The sequence below is a fragment of the Staurois parvus genome, unplaced genomic scaffold (assembly GCF_062004578.1).
Source record: "Staurois parvus isolate SC_StPar_1 unplaced genomic scaffold, SC_StPar_1.0 ptg000011l, whole genome shotgun sequence".
NCBI classification, from domain to species: domain Eukaryota; kingdom Metazoa; phylum Chordata; class Amphibia; order Anura; family Ranidae; genus Staurois; species Staurois parvus.
The window spans coordinates 10,082,600-10,109,456 of NW_028317807.1; the positions used below are offsets into that span (position 1 = coordinate 10,082,600).

The 26,857-nt window shown below is 38.8% G+C and overlaps 1 protein-coding gene across 9 annotated transcripts in view; it reads right to left on the reverse strand.

The window, feature by feature from the left end:
- Window positions 1-26,857, reverse strand: part of RAPH1 (Ras association (RalGDS/AF-6) and pleckstrin homology domains 1) — a 236,082-nt gene that overhangs the window by 73,347 nt on the left and 135,878 nt on the right. For 6 of the 9 annotated variants that reach the window (XM_089670643.1, XM_089670628.1, XM_089670621.1 and 3 more), the window contains 3 exons: window positions 26,274-26,785; window positions 5,198-5,314; window positions 192-266 (listed from right to left, as the gene is read on the reverse strand). In XM_089670643.1, the coding sequence (XP_089526769.1) occupies window positions 192-266; window positions 5,198-5,314; window positions 26,274-26,785 (704 nt within the window). The remainder of the gene's footprint in view (window positions 1-191; window positions 267-5,197; window positions 5,315-26,273; window positions 26,786-26,857) is intronic. The other 3 variants (XM_089670671.1, XM_089670664.1, XM_089670647.1) reach the window with 2 other exon arrangements.

The window sequence follows — 26,857 nt, forward strand, 5'->3', positions numbered from 1 at the left end:
AGATGATTGTTTTTTGTCAGCATGTATGAAACTGATAAAGAATGTCTGTCTTTGTGAATGTAAAAAGATAATGAGCACATGCTTGTGAATGTTATACAGCTTCAAGTGCCCATTTATCCATTTCACAGTTGGTAAAGCTTAGCTGCAGGGGAGAAGGAGATCATGCAGATGGAAAGAGCAAGCTTCATCACCTTAGTCAGCAAGTGAGAGGGCTTTCCTGCAATGTTTCTGAGCAGAAGGGAGGTCTCCCTGTCCAGATAGGAATGCTTGCACAGAAACAAACATGGAGAGAGAAAGTGGAAAATACAATTACAAGAAAAATTTCTGCAAGTCATAATCATATGCGTGTGTTGATTAATAGAGCCATCGTGCAAAGGAAAAGATAAGATCAATAATGCATGAAATGGTATATATCTAAACAAGCATTTAAAGAGGTCCCAGAGATGAATTTAAACATATAATAACAGAACATTACATTTCACTTTTATTTAACTGGAATATCCATAAAATGATAATATAATAACTTTGCACCATATTTAACAATAAGGATATTGGGAGAAAAATACAGTAGCATTAACAAAAAATAGCTTTCCTTATATTCATAAAACATTCTGATGCCCCTGCTATTGTGTTCCCGTGGGGGCAATATTTCATACATCCTATTGTGGTAACAATGCTGAAACTGGGACAGGAAGGGAGTATATAAACCCCAATGGGAATACTGGCAGGATTATTAACACCACCTCACCCTATTCCAAAAAGAACAAAGGTTTTGACTAGAGTCCATCATTAAAAGGAAAATACAAACCCCATTATGTAATTCAAGAACAAATACTGTATCTAACACTTTTATATTAATTATACTTATTTTTATATACAGTAAGTATATAGTGTTTCGGGACAGATTTTCCTATACAAAACTGATTCCCAAACACCCCACACTAACAGGACTAACAACAGTACAAAACGTTAGACAGCAACAGTCAGAGAAAAAAAACTATTCTTAACTTTATGTAAAGTTAGGAGCTATTACATACATGTAATGATATTACTTTTTTGCTGAAAAGTAACACATATTTGAAATGAATGGTTCTAAAAAATAGTTATGCACAAGGACTGCTAAAAGCTCGTTCACATCACATGCATTTTCAGATTTGTTACAATACGTAACAAATGAAGGACCACATTTTATCTAACTTGAATGACAAAACACAGTTTACACCACCAAAACTGCAGTACTGCCACTCTCTAAAAAAGTCCCATCTAAGCCCTATAACAAAAGGTAGTTCTAATATTCAAAACTGTGCACATTGCTGATTTACAAATTGAGATGAAAATGCTAATTTCAAACCGCTTCTGCAGATAGTGCTATACAAACTTTGAATGTGTCAGAAGACCAGTCTGTGTTGACACAACATCCAGATTTTACCATCTTTCTAGTCAATGAGATGAGCAATTCCCACAGATCACGATTCAAGTGATGTAACATAAAGGCTCTTGTGAATGTGGTCATTTTATAATTGGTTTTATTGTTCCCCACTTGACACAGAAAGCTGTCATGCTTGGTCATGCTGGTCTATTCCCAAATCTGGTCAATTTTAGGCTGTATGCATCAGAATATGGTTTTGCATGGGCATTAAATTGCAGCTGTACACATAATCTGGTTGGTCTTAAGGGCAGTAAATCTTCAAAGCACTCCATAAACTTGCATTGTTGACTCTTCTGACCAAGCAAAATTATGTGATTGGGGTGGACTTGGGGCAGTAGGGGCTAAGTAGCACATGAAGACCCTGCCAGTGCCTCTAATTTGTGGGAAACGCATGTCACAATAGTGGTTTTGGCAGATTTTCTATTGGTCTAATCCTGGGGTATCTAAACTTCTGAAACAAAAAGGCCAGTTTACAGCCCTTCAAACTTTAGGGGGGCTGGACTGTGGCCACTGGGAGTAGAAAATGCCCTGGCATCAGTGGGAGTACACAATGCCATAGGCTTGTTATTCAGTGGGAGCAAAGGAATTACATAATTGGTGGAAGGAATAGTGCCTCATAATTGGTGTCAGTGGCAGGAATAATAACTCATCGTTGATGTCAGTGTGAGGAATAGTGCCCCATCATTGAATAGTGGCCCATCTCTGGTGTCAGTGAATTAGTAGCCTCATCTCTGGTGTCAGTGGCAGGAATAGTACCCCATTGTTGGTGTCAGTGGGAGGAACAGTGTCCTATCTTTAGTGCCAGTGGACGGAACAGTTCTGCAAGGGGAGGATATATCTGGCATGTGGGCGCAGTTTGGAGACCCCTGGTCTAATCAAAATGCCCCCAGAGCACCTAGCGGTGAGTATCTGCTTGTGATGGTCACCTTGTACTTATGGGTTGCTGAAGCCAGCTGAAACATCACATCACATATATTTTACTTAACTTGTACAACTACTGTTACTGGAGGCCTATTGCCATCCTCTAGACTCAAACAACTGCAATGATCATAAATAATCAGTTGAACTTCTGAGTTATGCAAGCATTGACTGTATTCAAAATTCTACATATACATAAACCATCGCTAAATATAAAATTATTATTTACAATGCTTTCATCTGTCCCAAAATGGGTTGGAATTTGTTTAATCATTGCATCAAAAACGATAACATACAAAAAGGACAAACCATAACAAGATTCATTAGGCAAAATAATGAATATCATTTCAGATAGTAGATTTGCTGCTGTGTTTGCAAAATTAGTTTAATGAAAACGTGCCAAACTTTAACAGTAAACCCCATTATGCATGACCTTTTAAACAGCACACTGTGGAAGATGTGCTTATTAGCAAAGCTTTCACAACAGTATTCACAAAGTATGCTTCGTCTTAAAAATATAAACAGATTCCAAAGAATTCATCAGGCTGCCTGTTCCCTAACAATAAATCTATAAGCAGGGGTAGTAGAGAGGAAAGTGTCGTAGTTAGCTGTGAGTGCCTAATTGTTGCTACTAGAAGATCAACAACCTTTGGGGATATTAAAGATGGCTACATTAACATACAGACAAAAATAACATTTGCAAAAAATTTCAAGATGGTAGAGTAATCATTCTATAGTACCATAGAAGTTCTGCTCAAGTTAATATGAACTATGGTACAATGTGAACATTTATTTTGTGTAGATATATTAGAAAATATAATTATAATGGATAGCTATCTTACATCCTCTACTGAAAGAAATATGCAGCCATAACATGCCTTTATTTAAATATTGTAGTTGCTTGGTATTGTCTGATTTAATACTCTCTATGTCGCTAAACTCTAGCACAAGTATGCAACAGCTGGAAGTCCAACCAAAGTCAGAACTTCAAATAGAATAGTGGTCAAGCTATTCCAAAGATGTACTAAATAAGCTTTAAAACAGGCTACCAACAATCTCTGTAGCTGCAGGCATTGGTGAGGAATTCATTCAGTACTCTGCTCTCCCTGGTTTCCTGTTCTCCTGCTTTGTATTTAGAGAAGTTCACCTTTTGAAATAAATAAGTGCACTATTTTTGCAGGTAAAAAAAATTGCATTTATTTGTTTTCCAAGGAGCCTGCAGGGCATTGCACCCGTGACCAACAGATCACAGGTGCAATCTCAGGCTCCTGCGGACTCTCAGCACAGCTGTCTGTCCGTACCTCATACGGGCAGCCAGTTACCTGAGAACAGAAAGATCAATGAACTACCAGAGCGCTCACCAGCGTCCTCGTAGTTCATTGAGAACTGCAGGCCGTCAGCCGCAACGGCTAATAGTACTTGCATATATTTTTCACAGGAAACTGTGAATGAATGACACGGTCATGTGGGCAGAGCCCCACATGGCCGTAATATTTTCAAATAGTGACAGCAGATGTGGGGAGAAGATCCCCTGCTGGTTGTCGCAGGAAGGGAAAGAGAGGCTGCAGATGCTGGAACATGTTATATGTTCCAACCTAAAAATGTGAAGAATATGTAACAGGTTACAAAGTTGAACTTATCCTTTAAAGCTGAAGTTCACTATATATATTTTTGGGGATACAGCACCAAACACATCAGTTATATGTAATGCTTTGTATCCCATTACCTAAAGGCTGCTATGTCTTCTAAAAATCTTTCCAGCTGTGCTTTCTCACAGTCACCACCAGGAGAAGACTGACAACTCATGGGGCCCCCGGGCAATAGGGGATCATGGGGCCCCTGTGTCCTTTCCCAAACTCGAAAAAGGTACCAAGGGCATCTCTTGGGGCCCCCTACTGATCCCGGCCCTCGGGCAGCGCCCGAGTTTCCAAATGGTCAGTCCACCCTTGGTCCCCACCAGATACTCTACTAGTAACATGTCTTCTGGTGCTGTAAGTGTTAACTGCAGCCACCTCTCCTGAGAATGACAGTATCTCCACCTCCCATTCACAGCAAGTGATGCACTCTTGGAGTGTAGCAATATGAGTTATATGAATGATGGAGAGGGCAGAGGGGGTGGGCGAAAGATACAGCTTTTTTAAGTAGCAATGACTGCAGCTAACACTTTCAGTACTGGGAGAAAAAAAAATTTCAGTGCCAAAAAGCAAACCTTAGCTTTAATTTAGAGGTACAATGACTGGAAGGCTGCCAAGTCAATTCTTGGGGTTGGGGGGAAGGGCCCAACCTGCTGAAATTAAACAAAGTACTTGCTGCAAGCGTTGATGATTAATCTACAGTGCCTGCAGCTACAGAGGGTAAGTGGTTGCTTTAAAGCATGGTTATTGCTTTATAAGTTCAAGTAGATATTTGAATTTCAATAGCCTGATTACAATTCTATTTGTAAGTATTTAAGCCATTACTTTATCAGACGGGGATGTCCATTAACACCTGTCTGGAACACAAAAATCTGTAAGATTTGGCCATCAACTTTTATGGCTAAATCTGCTGCACATGGCTCAATCTGAATATTCAGCTATTAGTCTGCACAAAAAAAGTTAAATGTTCATAATGGCAACTACTGTTGATATTACCCAAACTAAGCCTGTGGACAGAAGTAATATAATACTGTGGGGAAGAACAAAAAATACGTGTGAAACTTCATAGCAGATATAGTTACAGCAAGAACAGCAGATTCTCCCTTGGTGATATGCCATTCACAGTTGCCTCACTAGGTTTGAAACAAAAAGGCTGTAAACTGTTTGCAGTCTACACTAAGCTAAAGGAGCCATGCAGATAAATCCTTCAACTTACAGAGCCTGCTTCCGACTCCTCTTTTGTGAAGTCAAGATGACGTCTGGCTTGGAAAGGTCTTCCCAGGGTAACATGCTGTGAAATTGAGACATGGCATGTAGGGGATAGATGGGTGCACTGACATAGAATGGCGGGGGAGTGAACAAAGAGGAATCATGCAAGAATGAAAATAAAAACCAGAAAAAAAGAAAATAAGGACAATATAAATACAAACACTTTTATTAGATTGTCATGCAGAGAATAAAGTTAACAATGTGTTGTACACAAAAAAGACAGAAAACCGACCAATCCTAAATCACAAAAAACAGATAAAGTTTTAGTAAGGGTAGCGGACAAAAGAAACAAGAGACACTAAAACACACTAAAGTCTAGAAGACATACTAAAATGGAATAACTCTCATTTAGTGTACTGAAAATGTCCCTCCCTTTGGAAATATGCCTGCATGAGTACCCCCCCCCAAAGCAAGCAGCTTGCTAAAGTGGAACTTGGTTGAGCAGACAGCGCCGGCAGGGGACACCAGAAGAGGAGGTTTGGGGATTGTTCTGTGCAATATCATTGCACAAAGCAGGTGTGTTTGGAAGGGATCTTTACCCCTCACCCAAAAACAAAATTTCATATTGCATTCAGTTTTGCATGCACATCCTGAAACATTATTAATTTGTACAGTAAAAGTGTTTTGTAAACTTATGTTTTGTTTCCCTGCACTTCCTGACTTTTAAGAGACACTGGAGATGTAGCAAAGGCCTCACAGTTGCTTCCTGAGAAGGCTGTGTCACAAGAGCTTATCAGAGGAATCACACCTGATCTTGAGCATGCGTCGTAAGATAGCTGGCATGCTTTCCCATTACAGTAATACCTCGGTTTACGAATTAAATTTGTTCTGCAGGACTTTTTGTATAGCGAAAAATTTGTAAACCGAAACGACATTTCCCATAGGAATGCATTGAAAACCAATTAATCCGTTCCGGAGATCAGAAAAAAGTAAACGCTACTAAAATACCACGAGTTATTTTATCAAGTTATGCAGTATTTTAGTAGTGACAACCATGTGTTAATGTTTCAGCTGTCAGCAGGGTTCCCCACTGACAGCTGAATGTAAAAGAATTAAAAAATTAAATTAAAAAAAACAAAAAAAAAACAAAAAAATGGTGTGGGGTCCCTCCTCCCATCCATACCAAGCCCTTTGGGTCTGGTATGGATTTTGAGGGGAACTCCCATGCCAAAATTTATAAAAAAAAAAAAATCCATACCAGGCCCTTATCCGAGCATGCAGCCCAGCAGGCCAATTTTGCTGTGTGAGTTCCCCTCAAAATCCATACCAGACAAAGGGCTTGGCATGGATGGGGGGGGGGGGGGGGGCCCCACGCCATTTTTTTTTAATTTATTGTGGTGGCGGTTTTTAAATGTAATTACCGCTTTTTTTTTCTTCACTATAGCTCAGAAATTCACAGCTGTCACTTTCCCCACAGCTAAAAGAACATTTCTTTTAGTTTATTTCCCTGAGTTAAGAGAAACAATGCTTCCTTTTAGTTTCTTATAAGAAACAAAGTTTCCGTTAACTCTGGCGAAAGTGACAGCTAATTCTGTGAGCTATAGTGAAGAGAAAAAAAAAAAAAAAAAGCCGGCAATTGCATTTAAAAAATCAGCACCGGCATACACTTTGTATTGCGAAAAAAAGTAATAAACCGAGGCATTATTTTCATTCATAAACCGAAAATTACGTTAACCGAGGCACTTGTAAACCAAAGTATTACTGTATTCTACAACAAACTGCACCCGATCTCAAAAAGAACATGTATTGACGGAGATCTGGAGCTATATGCTAGTTTGATAACAAACCATGCTAGATCTCCTATGGTACAAGCATGATATAAAATGCAGTGTCATTGGCAGGCCAGTACAAAATATGGAAGACACCAGCTGCCAGTGACTTATTTTTTAAATAGCAGGGCAGGTTTCCTAGCAACAAAGGGAGAAAGACCAGAGACTATCAATAACCTGAAAGAAAGAGGTAAATCACTATTTTTAAGATGGCATTAAACTCAAAGGCAAACATTATGTTGCTGCTTACCAATTCATAGATGTAGTGGCTAGATGTAGTAAATCTGTTGTTTTTCAAAACAACAAGCTCTCTTGCAGGTATATCAATTGCAGGGATGAGACAAACAGCGGTGCGTATAACGACCAGCTTTTATGTGAAACCTTTATCCCAAAAGGAAAAATCCGTTACTGTAATTGTTTAAAAAGTGTGAGCTGGAGTTTGGCTTCAATTTGTTAATGTATTTAAATTTGCTAATGCATTTAAGACTACCCTCTCCCCAGACTGGCAATGCTGCTGTCCAAAGGTGTCTCTGTTGCTCCTTCATCGAGAGTGAGGGCACTCTAATACAGGTGGTGTGTTACTGGCCAAATCAACAAGTGAAAACTGAGGGGGAAAAGCCTGAAAATGAAACTAATGCAGCCACCAAGTCTAAGGATTAGCAAACTGCAATGTGTTTAATTTTTGGTTTCAATACTCCTTCAACTTTATTGATATTCCGATGACATTGCTTTTGTCGGTTTTATTGGAGGTCCACTTTAATTGGCTTGCTAAATAAGAATACTGCATGCTATTATTATACAATATTTCCTGTTTATCAAAACAAATGTTTTTTCTTTATCACAATATAATAAATTCAAAAATGTACAACACCATTCCTGGAGACAAGATAAATGGGATTAAGGGCTCATGTACATGGGGCGTTTGAAAAACTCTTCTGACCGCTGGAAACTGACTGCTAGAAAACGTAGGTTAAAAAAGCCGTTTAGCTGCGTTTACCTACAGCGTTTATGCACGTTTGCGTTTAGAAGCATTTTTAAAAGATAACTTCAGGAGAACCTCCCAAATGCCCAGAATGGACTGAAAAATAGTAAATTCACTAAAAAAGGCTACTAAAATATCTCATGAGTTATTTTATCACGTCATGTGGTATTTTAGTAGTGAAAACCATGTGGTAATGTTTCAGCTGTCAGCAGGATTCCCCACTTACAGCTAAATGTAAAATAAAGAATTGCTGAAAATTAAATAAAAAAAACGGAGTTGGGTCCCCCCCTCCCATCCATACCAAGCCCTTTGGGTCTGGTATGGATTTTGAGGGAAAGTCCCATGCCAAAATTAAAAAAAAAAAAAAATGGCGTGGGGTTCCCCCCCCCCCTCAAAATCCATACCAGACCCTTATCCTAGCATGCAGCCCGGCAGGTCAGAAAACGGGGGGGCGAGCAAGAGCACCCCCCCTCCTGAACCATACCAGACCACATGCCTTCAACATGGGATGGGGGGTGCTTTGGGGCGGAGGGGGTCCCCCCCCCAAAGCACCTTGTCCTCATGTTGATGCGGACAAGGGCTTCTTCCCCACAACTCTGGGCTGTGGTTGTGGGGGTCTGCGGGTGGGGGATTATCAGAATCTGTATGGTACCGCTACTCATTCACAAAAAAAAGCTGTAGTGTGAAAAAAACACAATTCTTTAACAAGTCCTTTATTAATATAAGGAAAATAAAAGAATGTCCCCCGAAGTAGATCCAACATCAATTATGATGCCCGCCGTCATTCCGCTCGGAAAAAAAAAAAGGCCCCGCTTCCGAAGCTGGCCTCCAGCCGTCTGCCTCTGAACTGGTTTGACCGTTCTTAAATATGTAAGGACATGGCCCACTGTTCTCTCTGCGGCAGAGCAGAGCAGAGCAGACATGGACCTGTCATCTGTCTCCTTACAAGGATCAGTGGACAGTGTAAAAGGGATCTTACAGTTATTTATTTAATGAGAACACCAGTTCTGATGACAACTGTCTATGAGGGGAATTCCACTTTCATAGCAGAGATTTCCTCTCACTTCCAGTTCTGTCGTTGGGACAAGCAAGAAGAAATCTCCTCAATGGGACATAACCTGATATGGGTTTTATCCTTTCTGTACTCTCTCCAAAATAAAAACCAATAATGTTTTGGCACTTTAAAGTCTATGGCAATGCTAATACAGAAATACTTGTTACAAGCTCAGGAAATGGCAAATAAAATTTCTTAAAAAACTGAAAAATGCAACATAATGAATTAACATGCATTATTGCAAGACAATTTCAAGTGTTGCTGTGTGACTAGGCCTCATATTTCAGATCTGGAAGGGCATAGCTGGGCTAAATGACCACCCAGCTTCATAAACTATTTCAATGTTTTGTGTCTCTAACCCTCCTATGTAGTCATAATGTAGGGGCTGCTCTCCTGAATCTAGGGCCTTCCATATTATTTGTTTCACTTCTTGAGGAATCTGTTGAAGATATCCAATGCTATAATCTAGCTAGAAATGGCTACTGGGCAGAAATGAAAATTTTGGTGGCAAAAAGGCAACATGCCAGCAAATACAAATAAACACAACTGAACTATCAGCTTTGGATGGAGCTGAATTTTAGCATGGTATATCCTAGAAGTGCTTACCAAATAATCTACCAGCTTAAAGCAACATGAAAAAAGATAAGACGCATTTCTCTTACATAATCGATCGCAACCAGATTCTATAAGCCCCACTGAGGTTACGATTTATATCTAACTCAAAGAATCAGGCCTCCAGGAGTGGTATAATTACATCATCCCAAAAGGATCTCTTGATTGTTTTAATAAATGTTTAAGTGTTAAAAATCATCTGTTGCCATGGTTACTAGTAACTGCTCTGGGAACAGGGGGAATATTCACTTTAAGTTAGCAGACTCAGTATGTTAATTAAATGACATCCATGTTTCGGTCTTAGGCCATAATAATGTGTGCTGGTGTAACTGCCTCCTACCCCCGTTAATCAGTGAAAGAATTTTATTGTAGTTCCAATTTTATGCTGCAAATTGTAATTTTATTTAAATGTTTCCACATTAAGAGCAGTTCTTGCATAATCAATGATGTCTAGTGTCTACAGATACCAGGGTGCTACAGTGCGTTGTCCTGGTAAATGCAAGGCAGCATGAAGGGAAATGTGCTCTGCATGAGAACAATTTAAGATACACCCTCACACTCCAATCTACCATGCTGGAAGATTGGAGATTTACTTTATTTGTATAACAATTTAGGATTCACTTGTTTAGTAATTATGGTCAAAGTGGACCTCGGAAAAGCTTTCCTTCTTAAATAGACTCAAGCTGGACATACCCTGTTAGAATTTTGGCCGACTTTTTCTGGAGAAGCCAAGCTGAAAATTGTCAGCCAATAATACTTGCAGCCAAACAGCTACAGGCACTGCTGGGGTATTCTGACAACCAGTGCTAGCGACAGTCAGAATACAATAGCTAGGCAAAAGGGAAATAGAAAATGAACCCGGTTAGCACACTTCGGGTCTGGCCTAAAATGAATGTGCCCAGTATAGCACATGGGAAAGCTTCCCAGGGATTGTGCAATACAGTGAGGAAAATAATTATTTGATCCCCTGCAGATTTTGTAAGTTTGCCCACTTACAAAGAAATGAAGGGTCTATAATTTTTATCATAGGTGTATTTTAAATGATAGAGACAGAATAGTAACCAAAAATCCAGAAAAACACGATACAAACGTTATAAATTGAGTTGCAGTTCAGTGAGTAAAATACGTATTTGATCCCCTACCAACCAACAATAATTCTGGCTATGTGCTCATGTGGTACACAGGTTAGTCCTGTCAATTTAAGAAGGTGCTCCTCTCCGTGTTTTTAGGAAGAAAATAGCTGACTATGACCCTAAGAACACCACCCCTACAGTAAAGCATGGAGGTGGAAACATTATGATTTGGGGCTTTTTCTCTGCATGACAATGACTCAAAACATACCACCAAGGCAACAAAGAAGTGGCTCAAGAAGAAGCACATTAAGGTCATGGAGTGGCCTACCCAGTCTCCAGACTTTAATCCTATAGAAAATTTATGGAGGGAGCTGAAACTTCGAGTTTCCAAGCGACAGCCAAGAAACCTTAAGGATTTAGAGAAGATCTGTAAAGAAGAGTGGACCAAGATCCCTCCTGAGATGTGTGCAACCCTGGTGGCCAACTACAGGAAACATCTGACCTCTGTGATTGCCAACAAGGGATTTGCCACCAAATACTAAGTCATGTTTTGCTTTTTGGATCAAATACTTACTTTACTCACTGAACTGCAACTCATTTCTTTGCTTCAACTTTACTCTGAGGCACTTATGGACCAATAATGCTCCTCTACCTCATCAGGAAGATTACCCAGAGCAATCCAGAAGAGGAAAATTACATACATCTCTGGCACATTTTATTTATTTCAGGTACTTATATAGCGCCATCGATTTACGCAGCGCTTTACATATATATTGTACTTTCACATCAGTCCCTAACCCTCAAGGGGCGTACAATCTAAGGTCCCTAACTCACATTCATACATACACACACTAGGGCCAATTTCGACAGGATCCAATTCACCTACCAGCACATGTGACCTTGTTCTTTTACCTAAACCTCTTCTTGTACCTAAAGCAATTTAAAGAGTAACTCAACTTTTGTTAAGGTAAAAAAAAATTCCCTCTCTAGGTGATCGATGTACATTGCAAGGATTTTAACAAACTATGTTGCAGATTCGGAATAGCTGTTTCCTTGTCTGTGCCCATGTGCAAAGCGAGTGTGAATGGTAGTGACTTTATAATTATCAATCAGCTGCTTCACTTGCAGGGTTTGAATGAGAAAAGTGTCAGGATCTGAATCACTTTAGATGTGATTTCCCTTTGACAGTTTCTCACCAAACATGACATTTTTGTCACAGAGGATGCCTAAAATCTGACTTGTATCTTAGTGCAGACTTCTGGGGAAATCAGTAAGCCAATCGCACAAGCAGGAAATTAAATTTCTGAGGGTCATCCGTACACCATTTTTGTATGTAAGGCCTCCAGACTGCCATTCTGCATGTTACATAAAATTACGGTGCTGCAGATTGAAAAGTAAAGGTTATGTTTAACAACTATAAATTACAAAATGGACTTGTGTAGCAACTGTATGTGCTTTATATATATTTTTTCTTAATATGCTTATTTTCCCTCATGAAAGTTACCCTTTATAGAATATGCACTTCAAGTGAAAAAAAAACTCCTCTCCATACCAAGAAATGAACAAGGCTACCAATGTACAGTAAAAATGAGCAGTACAAATTATAATCAGTGAATAACATGATAGCTACCAACATTCTCTACCTCTTAGGAGGACCATGCGTTGCACATGAATGCACAGAATGTTTCTGTGCGATTTAGATCTGGGCATGGTGTGAACTAGCCCACGAGAACACTGTGTGGGAAACCTGTATTCTGTGCACATTTCCCACACTGAATTCAAAACGCACTGTACTTGCGATCTGCAGCAGGTGGCAGTGTTAAATTAATGACACCCCAAAAGCAGGTTGAAATCCAGTGTGTTTGCATTTTTTAGTTCTCATGTACACTGGACGTTTTTAAAGTTGCTGTTTTTGGCTTTTGATGTCTTTCTATAGCTAGTAAACCCCCCAGCATGTTATCCTATGTGTCCATGCATACATAGACTGAAATGAACATTTTTTGGCAGGGATGCTTTTTGGCTGGAAAAAAACCCAAGACTAGTGAGTTTCTAAAGGAGTTTTGTAGCTGTAAAAACACTCTAACGCAGAAAAATGCAGTAAAACCCCGCAAGCCGGCGTTTTTGGATGTTTTCTGACAAACATTTTTTATTTTTTTGTTAAACCACTGATGCGGAAAAACGCATCAGAACGCCGCTAAACGCTAATGCAATAACGCTTAAAAAAAAGCTGAAAAACTCACATTTTTAATGTGACTTTACACAGCTAAAGTTACCAGCGTTATCAAAACACCCCGTGTGCAAGGAGCCTTAAAGTAGTGCACTACTGCTGGTGCAATTGGACATGATTTCAGGCTATGCAAATGAAAGCACAATTTGCAGAAATCATACTGCATGTGAATGTGTGATTTGTGGTATGAAATGGCTAAAATCCTTGGAAAATTTACTGACCCACAGGCAATTAAATCTGAAATGGGAAAAATGTGATAACATAGTACTGTATTATATTAATCCTGTGTAGGGTAGTAAGAAAATAAAGACAGTATCATTCTTGATTACTCACTGTGTCTCATTCATTACAGACTACGTACAATGGAAACATAGGCAGGGATCTCACGTTGCAGTAGTGCCTGTGTGTGCTTTTGTTTGGTAGGGCAGATAGAGTAGAGCGGCCATACACTGTTCAAATTTTGGCTAGTTCCTGATGAATCATCTGAAACACGCTCAGTGGGTAACCCTGCCTGCCATCTCCTGCCTTTCATCCTTCGACTGAAAAACTAAAAGAGCCAGGTCAGCCGAACAGTGCCTGCATCCAATCAGATGCAGCTACTGTTAAGTTATTTTGACAGCTAGCGGTGTCGGCTGTCAAAATACAATATCTACAGGGAGAGATTTGTCCATCTGCGTTGTGTAGCATGGATGAAAAAATCTGGTAGCCTTTTTTACAATCAGTTTACAGGCTGAACGCAACCAATCTGTATGTGCATGGCTGGAATGCAATAAATGAAATCACATCAATTTATGTTATGTGTCAGTGTTGACAAGACGGTCATATATGTTTTGTACATATATATATAACAAACTCATCTCAACAAAAAGCAGGCTCACCCAACCTAATACGATTAGCTATAATTGATTTCTCTTTACCCTTGAAACATTCATATGGTTTGCATTACTTTAATTATCGAAGGGTTTTACAACACTGACAGGAAGCTCATTAAGAAAATAAAGGAAACTTCAGACCTCTACCACAGTTCCCTGCGTGGGATTCTAAGAAACATCTTTTCCACGAATTACCCCTTACAAAGATGATGTAATCAGTCAGTAGAGACCACTGCTCTAGCCCTAGAAAAACCTATCAATATCAAGTTACAAAGCATGAAAGAAAAGAAACTTTCCAGAGTCCAGCAAAGAGGAATAAAATGCAAAACATTCCAAAACATCTAGAGGAATCATCACCTTCATGTGGTAAGGTTACAAAATTATGTAATTTATTTTTAGCCAATTAAAACATCTGCTTCCAAGGTGTATGTAAAGAGGTAAAATCTGAATTAAATAAGAACTGAGAAGACAAAGTTGCGACTATCAAGATGTAGCTTATTTTGGTTGCAGGTGCACCACTTTTGCTCCTTGGTCCTGTCTACAACATGGAGCTGGACGTTTGTGACCATGCCACCAATTAGCCTATAACAAAGCATACATAAATAAAGCATTGTTCTCTCCTTATTAGCTAGTTGTGACTGACAGCAATCCAATTACTCAGATATGAGGAATTTGCAGCTGATGTACTTCTGCAACTCACCAACACTACCAGATCCCAGATTGAGAGGATGTATGCTTTCTGGTCATTTTTATCCTGAACAGAGTTTTAATTTAATGAAATCAAAACATCTGAATATCTCATCCAACAGAAAAATTATAATGGATTTTATTAGTTGCACAGTTGTACTGGAATATTTCTGATAAAAGTATACCTCCGCTCCAACATACGCAGCATAGTATTACATAGGGAATCATGCAGTACATATTCCTATAACTTTGATTTTTGGCTAGCTCAAGCCATTGTCTCTAAGGCTGAGTTCACAACGGTGCACTGCAGTTTGGATGCAGTGTGATTTACCTGCATTTTACACTTGATTTTAGGTACGCTACCATTGACGTCTTTTAGAAGTCAGTGAAAGCGAATCCTCCATGTGCTTTCAGAAAATGCACAGTCCAATAGAAGTCAAAGGAAGTGCACCTAAAACTGCATGTGAAATGCGGATACAATCACACTGCACCCAAACTGCAGCACATGGCGTGAACCCAGCAAGTAACTTATTTAAGAAGCAGATCTTTGCACTTACAGCTGTTTAGTGATTCTGGCATGTGCAGGCATTCTTCATAGTAGACCATAGTAAAATTATTAGAAAACCTAATAAAGGCACACTACAAAATAGACTATGATTACAGTTTTCTATTTTTATAAACTGGGGTGTAAATGCATTCTAAGGATAGACTCTACATGAATGGGATTGTACTAATAAAAACGGACTTCTGGTATTACAAATGGAAGGCAGAAGAGAAAAAAGAAAAAAAGAAAAGAAAAAAAAAAAACTTAGTCTGTAGTCCTAGGGTGACTGGGCAGATGACTAAAACACTAGTCTTGTCATCCCAGCTGAAGGAAATTTTCATTTTAGACAGAACTGCTAACAGCTTGGCCTGATTGTCAGGCTATGCCTTCTGAAATCACATGCCCAGTGTCTAGAAATTCAGTCACATTACTGGGTATGAGGAGCAGAATTTTCAGAAGGTGTTCTGTGATTGGACAAGGTGAGATCATAAATTGCAAACACACCCTTGTCCAATTACTAAACGCTTTCTATCGTTGAGAAGAGTGCAAGACGTTTCCTGAATGGCAAAGCTGCAGAGCAATCAACCCACTGAGATAGATGTGCTCCAGTCCTGACTGTTTCCACACTAGAATTTCAGAGGTGACATCACTGTCAGAAGTTGCTAGTAAGAAACATTTTTCAAGAAAGAACGCACAGCCAGCAGGGGGCACACATCAATAGAACTACCTTATTGGTACCTACAGCTAATGCTCCAAGTTCTTGCCCACCCTTCAGCTTTATCCATTCATTATTTTAATGTCAAGTGGTGGTCAATAGGGGGAAATAATCAAAAGGCAGACTAGAATGCGTTTTTGAATGCTTACACATTTATAAACTCATGTTGTAATTCACATTGTCACTACTTGAATGAACTTCATTTTATAAAAACTATTTCTTTAGAGTGTTCCCTTGACACTGTGTTCACAGAGCGTTCAACTCTTTAATAAGATAACCCACAGCTTTGCCCACCCACTCCTACTTACTGCACTTCTGCAAAGAGTGGGGAAGGATTAGAACCATCAACAGGTTTTATTGTTGTCTGGGAATCCATTTGGAATGTGTGACCTTAGTCGCTGTTCTAGGGACAACCTTTTCACAGACCTATAAAAAAAAAAATCTACCCAAAAGCAAAGCAGACAAATAGTAAAAAAATGAGTTAGTGAGGTCAGCTATCAGAAGAGCCAGTAGAAAGATGAACAAGGCAGCCAGAGCTGGTGACTACATAAACGTTATGCCATTTGTATTTAGGTTTCTGGATGGTCTATAAATGCAACCCTTGTTTGAGTCAGCTGGGAAACAGGGACATTTACCACTAACTACTTTGTTACAGATATTTGTACAAATCTTTGTTTATTTTCTATGGCAATTAGTAGCATGCAACTAGGTGGTGTATGGCTGTAATGCCGGTCAGTGCAAATCACTGGTGTACCATGCTCACCAGCAAGCAGCTGTCTTGGATAAGATGATTAGCTTCTGAACCAGGAGATTCTGTAGTTATATTCAAATAAGAAAAAAAAAAAAAAAGGAGTCACTGCAACAGTGACCTTTTATTGTCTGCAGTTGTTTTCTTCCTAGTAAAAAATAAAACACAAGGCTACGTTTACCCTAGCTCTGTCAGCAGGTGTCAGACAGGCATTTGGGAAGCATTTTTAACGCTTCCCAAACGCATCTGAAAATTCTGCACATGGCAGCACACAGTGCTGTTTACAGGGAAGCATTAGAGTCGCGTCACGGCAAAACTGACGCCTCTGGTCCAGTCAGGAGGAGTTGAAGCCTCACATTCAAGTCTATGGTGCCGCTCCGCAAATGCCTGGCTGGCGTTTGCGGCGCAGTTGCGAGGCATTTGCAGAGCGTTAATACCAACGGTTTTAACGCTTGGCAAACACCTATCAACCGCCTCAAAACCACGCATAGGGCGTTTTGGGAGCGTTAAAAACGCTTCACAAACACCTAACACTTGTCAAATGCTATAGGGGCGTTTGGCAAGAGTTAGAAATAAAGTCCAGTGTGAACGAGCCCTAAGTAGAGCAATTCTGTAGTGGCTACAAATCACTACCAAAAAAAAATGCTTGTGATATGGTCCTTAGCACGGTTTAGTGTGTGCCGCTAATGTGTTCCTATACAAAAGTGTTACAGATGATCTTTAGAGAAATCTAATATCACAGGGACTGAACATGTGCTAGTGAAGCAGAAACTGACTTTATGTCCGCTGATACCCTTTGTGGTGCCCACAAATCAAATGTCAGACATTCTTGTCCAATTGCTGGAGCTAGATTTTGATTTTTTGGGTTTTTTTTTAATCTTCGAGTCCACTCTATCCAGTGATAGCAAAATCTGATAACAACCTTCTTATTGACAAGAGACATCAATGCTCAGCGAGTGATTGTGGAATTATGAAATATGACTCAGTAGTTCCAAAACCCAGTTACGCACAAGTTCATAAAACAGGCACATACTGTTTTAGTGAGGTTAATAATCCTTTATTATGCAAGGTTTCCCAGCTTATATGCAGAAGGAAGTAAATCAAAATTACAGATGCTAAAGATAAGAAATGTGTGTCTGATCTTGGTTAACTCCAATCCAGTTAATTCTTCACATGTACTATCAGCATCTCCCCTGTGACATTCCTGTCATTTCTGCTGCACATTCATGAATTGTTTGCAAACAGCTTTAGAATGAGAGAGAACACATGTGCAACTTCACAGGACTTCATTCTTAGGCATGGTCCTGTATCAAAGGATCTTTTTTTTAAAAAAAAAACATGTTGGTTTCCAGCTTTCTTTCTTGGCTTTCAGAAATATACCTACAATCTGTTTTGTTATTTAGATGACAGCTATGAACCTAGGGAGTTAAACATTAACACTGAGCACTGCACACTCTTATTATGGCTTCTGAACCCAAGTGATACACAGCTGAAGAGCATGTCCATTATAACATGAACCCAAAATTGTTCAGGACCAAAGAATCTAGCTACAGGGACCAGAACTAGTATGTACAGGGTAGCATTTCATCCTTACTGTGTGAACTGCAAGACCCAAACTCTGACAGACTGCCAGAGACAAGAGATTCTCCCACAGAAACAAGTCCCATAGTTTTGCACATGAAAAGATCTTCTGCATTGAAATCTTGGTGGGTATCTTACCACAAAGATCCAGGGATTTAGCTACATTAGCAACCTGGAGGCAAAATACAATGTTTTGGTTGATGATATCCAAGACGATCACTACAAATACCTTAGAAACTTCTATACTATTTGGAGCTTAAAAATATTAACTGCAGTCAAGGCTTCGTTTTGGGAAGGGACTTCTGTTAGTAAATCACTAATTGGATAATTCATTCTTGTAATTCCCCTAGGAAACTTCTGCCAAGGTATTTTCCTCCATGTCAAGGCTCCAAAAGAAAAAAAAATAATCTTGCATCCTGACCCACACCTTTCTTCCTTGATAAATGATCATACTTTCACTGTTGTTCAAGATGAGTATACATGTCCCCAAATTCCTATCCCCTTTTTTTTGGCTACCCTTTTAAACTGACTTTAAGAACAAGACTTCTTTAACCATGAATTAGCAAGTATTTCCAAAAAAAGTTCACCAATCAGTTATTCTGCTCATCCACCCTCATCAATTGGCTTTTTACATTCTATAAACTTTGGAAATTTTCTCAGTTGTCCTAAAGAATAAGAAAGTCCCATGCATGCCCTGCTGCAACTCACCCACTTTTCTCTATAGCTTCTTGCAGCGACTGGGTATTAGCTGTAAAAAGCAAAACCTAAGTAAATACTAAGGCTGGCCATACATTATACAATTTTCTTACAATTTCCTGTACAATTTCCTTCAACTATGTAGTGTAAGGGCCTGCTTAACTGGATTCCACTGAAAGTGTAGTTTAAGGCTCACTTCATATTATATATTTTTTGGTAAATCTAAAGGAAAATTGTACAATTATATAATGTATGGTCAGCCTAAGAATTCTACTGAGGGATAGAACGGATTAAATTGCCAGACTGTTCTGCAGGCGTTTTATGAATGGACAAGAGGTGATTGTGACGTGCATACGCCCTTTGTCCAATCACTGCATTACTTGTATTGTTTGAGTTTAACAGAAATGAGGACATCCAGTAACATGTCCTAATAAAGGTGCACTATACTTGTACATCAGGTGAGAAGAATAAATCTATTCTTTGTATCCTGTGATGATATGACTACTCTTAGAAGTGCTCCCCTTTCTTTTAAATTGATTTCAACTGTCTGTAAATAATCCTGGGTGCAGCAGTTGGCCACTAAGAAGCTTACCTTGCGCTATTAAAAAAATCTGCAAGTGGACTAATTGTCACTGATTTTGAAAGACTGGTGGAATATCTGATTGACTCTCCAAGAGCTTCTTTACATTGGACTGTTACAATATATAACTTTTAGTATATTCCCATTTAAAACTATGTGTACTAAAATACCCTGGATGATTCCAAAGACATTTCAGTTCAATTATACTACTCTTTATAAACTATTTGGCCTGGCAATTGAAAATATCCTGGGATTGGAACAACTGCATTTAAGCGAATATCCATTTTTGTATCTTTCAAGATCTCTCTGTTTTTCACACAGAGGAAGAAAAGAAACTATCCTTTTATATAACCCAAGAAAGGAAGAAAAGAAGTCTTGTGAATAAATGTTCAGGGCTGAACACAAAATCAGTTTAATTTTTTAGCACTGTTAGCAGGCACACCTGCCAACTTTCTGAAATCATAAAGTGGCACATTTTCAAGCACACAATATGTTTTTAAAGGACACTTCCCAACCACGGCCCTGGCTACACAAACCACAAAAAAATAACACTCAAAACTGATTGGCTAAACCACATAAGTGCTTTTTGACTTTTATTGGCTTTTCAACATGAGATATGCAGTAATATAGAGAATGGATAAAAAGTTTAGTACTACCATTTACCATTCATACCATTTCATCAACTAATAAGTATAGTTTAAAAAGTCATCTTTAAAATAGGCATTTATTGCCAATAAATTATACTGCCAAGGCACAAATACATTACATTTGCTTGTCATATGTTGGTATTGCCCTCTACGTAAAACAAATCATTGAATACCGTCTAACAAATCCAAAACCTATTTACCGACTTTACTAAACCCAGGACCCTGCATTCACTATATCTGGTCTCCCACAGTACACAGAACATGGAAGTGCAATTATTTTAGTAAATATAAACTGGATGGATGAACCATTTGTTTTTTTTTGTTTTTTTTCTTACCAGCAATATTCACATGCGCACACAGCAGCTGTGGTTTGTTTATACAGATCTATGGTCTCTTCGCCAACAGTCTCTTACCCACTGATCTGCTATCTTTTCAGCAAAGCTGTGCTAAAACAAAACCATAAGAAAAGGCCACTTCTCTAAAGTTCTTTCTTCATTGTTACCTTCTTACACTGTCAAATGAAATACCTGTTTTTTCTTATTTTTACCACAGATGGAAAAAGTATGTTTTTTTTCTGAAACCATAATCTTTACTGTCACAAGTTACAAGTTTATAAAGTTTATAGAGACTTTCCAGAACCTAAGCAAGTTTGCTAAAAAGACCACAGTTCCTATTGATAACCATCTTTCTGTTATCATGGAAATAGACTTCATTTAATTTGCCTTAAAGTGTTGCTAAACCCACAACAGTATACTCAGTCTGTATATGCAGTAAAGCTTATTATACTCACTGAGGAACCTAAGGGGTTAATCCTCCATGCTGTGTAAAAAAAGATACTTGATCCTGTCTTCTCTGATCCTCTCTCTTCTTCTACTGTCCGCAAACCATCTCCTGATAGAACAGAACCTTTGGAGCAGAGTGCACATGCTCAGTTTGGTGTGTATTGCTAAAGATATTTTTTTTTTCTTTCTTGGGAGAGTGCATGTAATCAGCACAGGGCCAATCAGCACTGTCCAGACAGAGGGTCATGGGCCCTGCAGTCTCATAGAGGAGAATGAAAACTCCTCCTATAAAGCGTTAACCAGTGCTCTGCTGGACACTGAAAGATGTCACAGAACTGCTCTAACTGCTGATGAGAAAAGGTATTTAGCAGTTTATATTCACTACAATAACTGCATTTCCATGTTCTGTGTACTGTGGAAGACCAGATATAGTGAATGCAGGGTGCTGGGTCTAGTAACACTTGAATCCACTGTAGATGTGTGCCAGCTTCCTTATAGATAAAGTGGAACTAAAGTTCCTCAGTTGTTCACTGCAAGCAGATTTTTTTTTTTAATGCAGAAGAGATATACAATGTCTTTTCTGCAAAAAAATACACTTCTCTGGCTGTTCGCAGCATTCCCCTGCATTTAAACTGAGCTGTGCACGTGGCCAGCCCGATCCCAGTGTGCTGGAATAATAGTTCCCTGCACATGTGCAGGAGTGATGTCATCCTGCTCTTGTCAAAGAAGATGATCAAAAACTGGTGCACAGAGGAAGACGCTGGAGCAGGATGGTATCATTGGGAGGAAAGGCAAGTATAAGCTGCCTTTAGTTGTACTTTGAGACTGCACTAAAATGTATATTAAAGTTGTTGTAAACTTGCCTCAATTCAAAGCACTTGGTGTCATTTATGTCTGCTGCCTGCCTGCTTGTTCAGCTATCTGCACGAGTCATTTCTGACAGCGAATACCGATTCCAAGGGATGGAGCACTTAGCACATAGCCTGTGACTGACAACCTCAGCTGTGCATGTTTCCCTATGAGTTTTGTGTTGAGGGGCTGTCCATTTCCTCCACTTGGGTCTCAGCCACCTCCCTGTTAGGTGCTCTGCAGCGTGTGACTTCAGATTCTTCAGCTGCTCTCTGCCCCCCAGCTGGAGATCAGAGATGCTATATAAAATCTGCTTGAGGAGACTGTAGAGAAGAGATGACAACAGACAGGAACAACTTATTGGTTTGTTTCATCTCTGTGTACCACCTGAGGCTAATCACTTCACTGGGTAGAAGTAAGGGTTTCTAACCATGATGATATCAACCCCTCAGTTTTCTAAGCACTTTCAGCAGATGGGTTAATCATTTGTGAGTATGCCGCTTCTTTATCTTTAAGCCCTGTCTATGTTACAATTTAGGCTGGTGCCATGACTTCTGTTTCAAGGTGGTCTGTTTCTCTTTCAGCATTCTTTGCAGCAACCCCTTACATGCAGGGACTAGAGCTGTCTCCGTACACTCTGTGCATTAATAGACACACAGCCCCATAGCATAGGATGGCAAGGCTACCCCCCTGCTCTTTTCTCTAAGCGAACAGACTGACTCCAGATTGAATTGTCCACTCTTAACTCTTTTCTGTGAATTTCAAGGAAGCAGCACTGAGAGAGCAGGAGCCAGCAGCAGTTGTAAACTTCACGAGCTTGGGTTAGAATTTTAACAAATAGCTTCCTGGGGGATGTTTATTTTATTGTGCTCAATGTGTGCCAAAAACACCGAGTGTTTATTACAACTTTATGTGCCAAATGTGCTTTATGTTGACAAAACTTTAAAAACCGGTCAACACCAAAAGTCAGTTTCTTAAATTTAAATCAATCATGCATTTGTGATCATGACACTAAAGGCAGAGCCAGTGTCCTATTGATTTTTACATTTTATAGGAGTCAAGTGATAGACGCTGATACTAATCCTCACTGACATTCTTGGTTTTGGAAGGTCTGCATTTGGAGGTTTTTTCTTTTTATGATCTGCAGCTAAACACAATTACTAAACAGTTAGTTTGGTCTTGTTTATTTTGTTTTGGCAGGAGTTTTCCACTATTCTGTCACTGCTCCATTTCTTAATTAGGAGGAGCCCGTAGGTGACAGAGGGATGCACAAAGTACATAGAAGAAACAGTAATTTGAAAGACATCTCATTTATTTCACCATGTCCAAGATGGGTTACAGTGAATTTCTCACTCTGGAAAGAGTTATCATAATGTCTTAATGTATCTGGACTATATCTAGAAGTTATACCATACTGCTTAAAAGGTATTCCCTACTCTACCTTCCTGTGAAATGTATTAAACTATATTTTTATAAAGTACGGACTACAGTTGCATTTTATTTTATTTTTTTTCAGTGGTCTCAGTTTCCGCAATATCTGTATATTCTATTACTTTCATCTGCCAGCATGTATTCATAAAATCCAGTAACAGAATGATGTATATCCAAACTTCCCAAATGAAAAGTCACACAACATGGCACTGCATCAAGCAATGTCTACAGTACCACCACTTCAAATGTAATCAGCAATACAATTCATAGTATCTTATTCCACTAAAGATGATAAGCAGATATGATGGTTTCACCTTTTAATATGTAGACACTATTAATTATTATATTACATTAAAGTGCATCTTAAGACATTTTAAAGCCAATAAAAACTATTACTGATCAAAAGTAGCCATATTTTTACTGGACATTTTTCAGCATGCTGAAATGTCATATTCCTTAAGTACAATGTACTGCCTTTAGTTTACTAACTGTTATGAAAAGACTTACTGAAAATATAAGCTTTAAAAATTTTATATATATATATATATATATATATATATATATATGAAAAACATTAAACACTAATGAATAATTCTTGCCTATTTTGTATAATGTAAAACCGTAGCTTTGGTAATGACATTTTATACATAATGATGGATCAAAAATGGTGTTACAGGTGATCAAGATTTATCATATAGCTAAAACTAATTCCAGCTATGTTGCAATACTAGTGACAATGTAGGCTTTATCACTAGATTTTATTCACATAACATCAGATACCATAAGATCTTATATATAGTATGTTACATTTGCAAATATCTATGGCTGGTCATAAAATCAGTAGATGTCCCACTGAAGCAGGGAGTTGGTGCGAAGCCCATCCACACGCCTTAAGCTGGCCATACACTGATCAAAATTCACAGAGTCCAGCAGGAACCAGCCAAATTTCATTCGGTACTGCCCTGATTGAAGGAATTTGATTGTTTGACTTCTGTTGAGGGGCCATATTGAAAACTTGTCCTTGTCCATATTGGTGGACAACTAGCTATTCGTTTAAGACTTTAGAATCTCATAGTAGTAAGGCTATGTACAAGACAGCTAAAGAAAAGTATCCTTTTAAAAGTCCTTTGACAATACATTTGCAAAAGGAGCACACTGTCACTTCCAGAGAGGCAGGAAAACATAATGCTTCATACAAGGAAATTAAAAGAACATTATTGTCTAAAAACATTTGTAGCTGCCCAAAATGCAAGTAGCCTTGCCACAAAAACACAGTGGTATGAAAATGTTACAAACACTGGAAACCTGGCAGAAGCAATGTCATTGGGTTTAGAAATGCTAATTGGGACTTTTCATACTCATGGCTCAAACAGCGTGAGCCAAAACTCAACTTATATAAAAAAAATAACACACTTACTAACAGGACAACTTGTACTTTTAATATTACTAACAGCCAACTTACATGAAAAAAGCTAAAATAAAGAAATACTGTATTTTCATAACCATGATTTACAGAATACAGCTCAAGTCTGCACTAAGTACTGTATATACAAGACAACTTTGTACGCAGTGAAACTGTTGATTGAGCCTAAGCATATGTAAAGCATACAAGTAAAAGAGACACAAGGGCAGAACAGATTTAAGTACAAACAATGGATGGGACCAGTTTCTGATGAAGATACATGGCCCTGAAACATGTTAGTAGAGGTGCTCTTCTTTCAGGTTATTATTTTAGCCCCCTGAACCATTCTACTCTTATGGTCAATTTACCAGGCCTTTCCCTAGGGATTTAGCCAGTGTTTCTTCAAGATACTCTTCATCCTTCTCCCACACCCAGCTGCCAGGTGAGACTGATGTAGCAACGGTTGTTGTGAACTGTATTTATGCAGCTGGGGGACACACTGGCCAAAAATCGGAGGGTTCAGCAGGAACAAGCTTACTTTCAGTCAGTCTGTGTACAGATGTCTCTCTGATAGAAGCTCATCTAATGACCAACTTTTATCGAAGGGACATGCTGGAAAACCAGCATCTGATCTGTGAATTCTTGCTGGGCAAATTCAATAGAACAGCAGGGGAGATTGCTTGTGTTGGTATGGTGATGCATCAATTTTTGTTATTGCATTCAACCCCCTTTTTAAATGCATCTTTCTTCTAATCATATTTGTATTAAAGAAGTTTGATCAGCACGATCCAATACGCTCTGCTCTTGTTTCACATAATCAGTTATCTGGCCTTGCAATATATACCAAACTTGCAAGGATTAGCAGACTTATGCCTGGTTAGCAGGGAAGCACAGTATATTTGAAGATTTACAAGTAAATTACCTATACATAAAACTACAATAACATTCATTTGAAAAACACAAGGTAAATATGCATTCTAAACAAAGCATACAACTGAGTGGATGGTGATTATCAGAAATGAAAAGGATATGCATAAGCAAAGAATAGACATGTTCCAGTAATTTTAAAGTGGAACTCTAGACAAACTGACAAATAAGTGTGAAATCCAAGCTTACTCTTTTATCTGCAAAAGGATTTCTAATTTTGGTAAGCAGCTCATGTGATATACACGTCTCTGTCAGTAAGATAACTCAGCTATTCCCAGGTTTAGCATTACTGTCTTCTGAGTTACCTCCTTACTGAATATACAACAGCGACAATGGTAATTCACTACCAACTACATGTGTCACCTGTTTGGCTATGCACAATTGAAGATCCTATAGAAAGTAAAACTGTAAATGTCCACGTATTTCAAACGTGTATTTAGCGATTATCCCTGAAGCTCTGTGTTAAGCAATAGGTCTGTGTGTATATCTCTCTCTCTCTATATATATATATCTATATCTATCTATCGATCTATCATTTTTTAGTTACCATTAGATAATTTCATAGTACTCCACTAGAGGTGCTGGCCATGAAATACACTGGTGATACACATTGGCAGCTCGACATCTGTGAAAATTATTCACTCATACCTCAAGGTGGCATTTTTTTTAACTTTGTTCATGTTGAACATACATAGATCTATTTTAGCAATGTAAAACATGGCTCAAGTTTCAGTTAGTGCAAAAATCATATCATATCTAGGGTATAAACCAAAATACAAAAAAAAACTTTTAACTTAAAAACATTGTAGAAAACGTTTCAATTGCACTTTTTTAATTTATCTTACCTCAGAAATTGGCTGGCTTTGTTGTACCAGGTCTAGTTCTTGAGGTCTAGTCATTTTGTCAATATCCAGAGAATCCATGCTGGAGGCTGCTGAGGTGATGCTAGAACGGGAAGAATTGCTAACAGAACGAAGATCACTATCGCTGACTGTGCCTGCCGAAGCTGTTCGCCTGTGATGAATGGTTACAACTGGTTTAGTATCTTCCACAACTGTTTGCCGTGCTGCCTCATCCATGCTTAAAGAGGCTTGTTCCAACTGAGCAGTGATGTCATCCAAGGAGTAGTTGGCATGAGAGGGCTTGGATATTTTTCCAGATGAGGAAGGCAATCCCCGTAAGCTGCTCTGTTTGGTGCTTGTACGACCAGCAGGTGGCTTCTGGGAAGCTTTACGTTCATGAGATTTTAGGGTATTCTTGGAGGACTGTGACCCAATGCTACTAAGTTCCTGCTCAATAGAGCAGAGATCAGCCATGAGAGCATCTAAATCCACGGAATCCCCCTGATTTAGAGCTTCTACAAAGACAAAAGTGTTCTATATATTAACTGGTAACAATAATTAAGCATATCATGCTCCTAAAAAGTGTT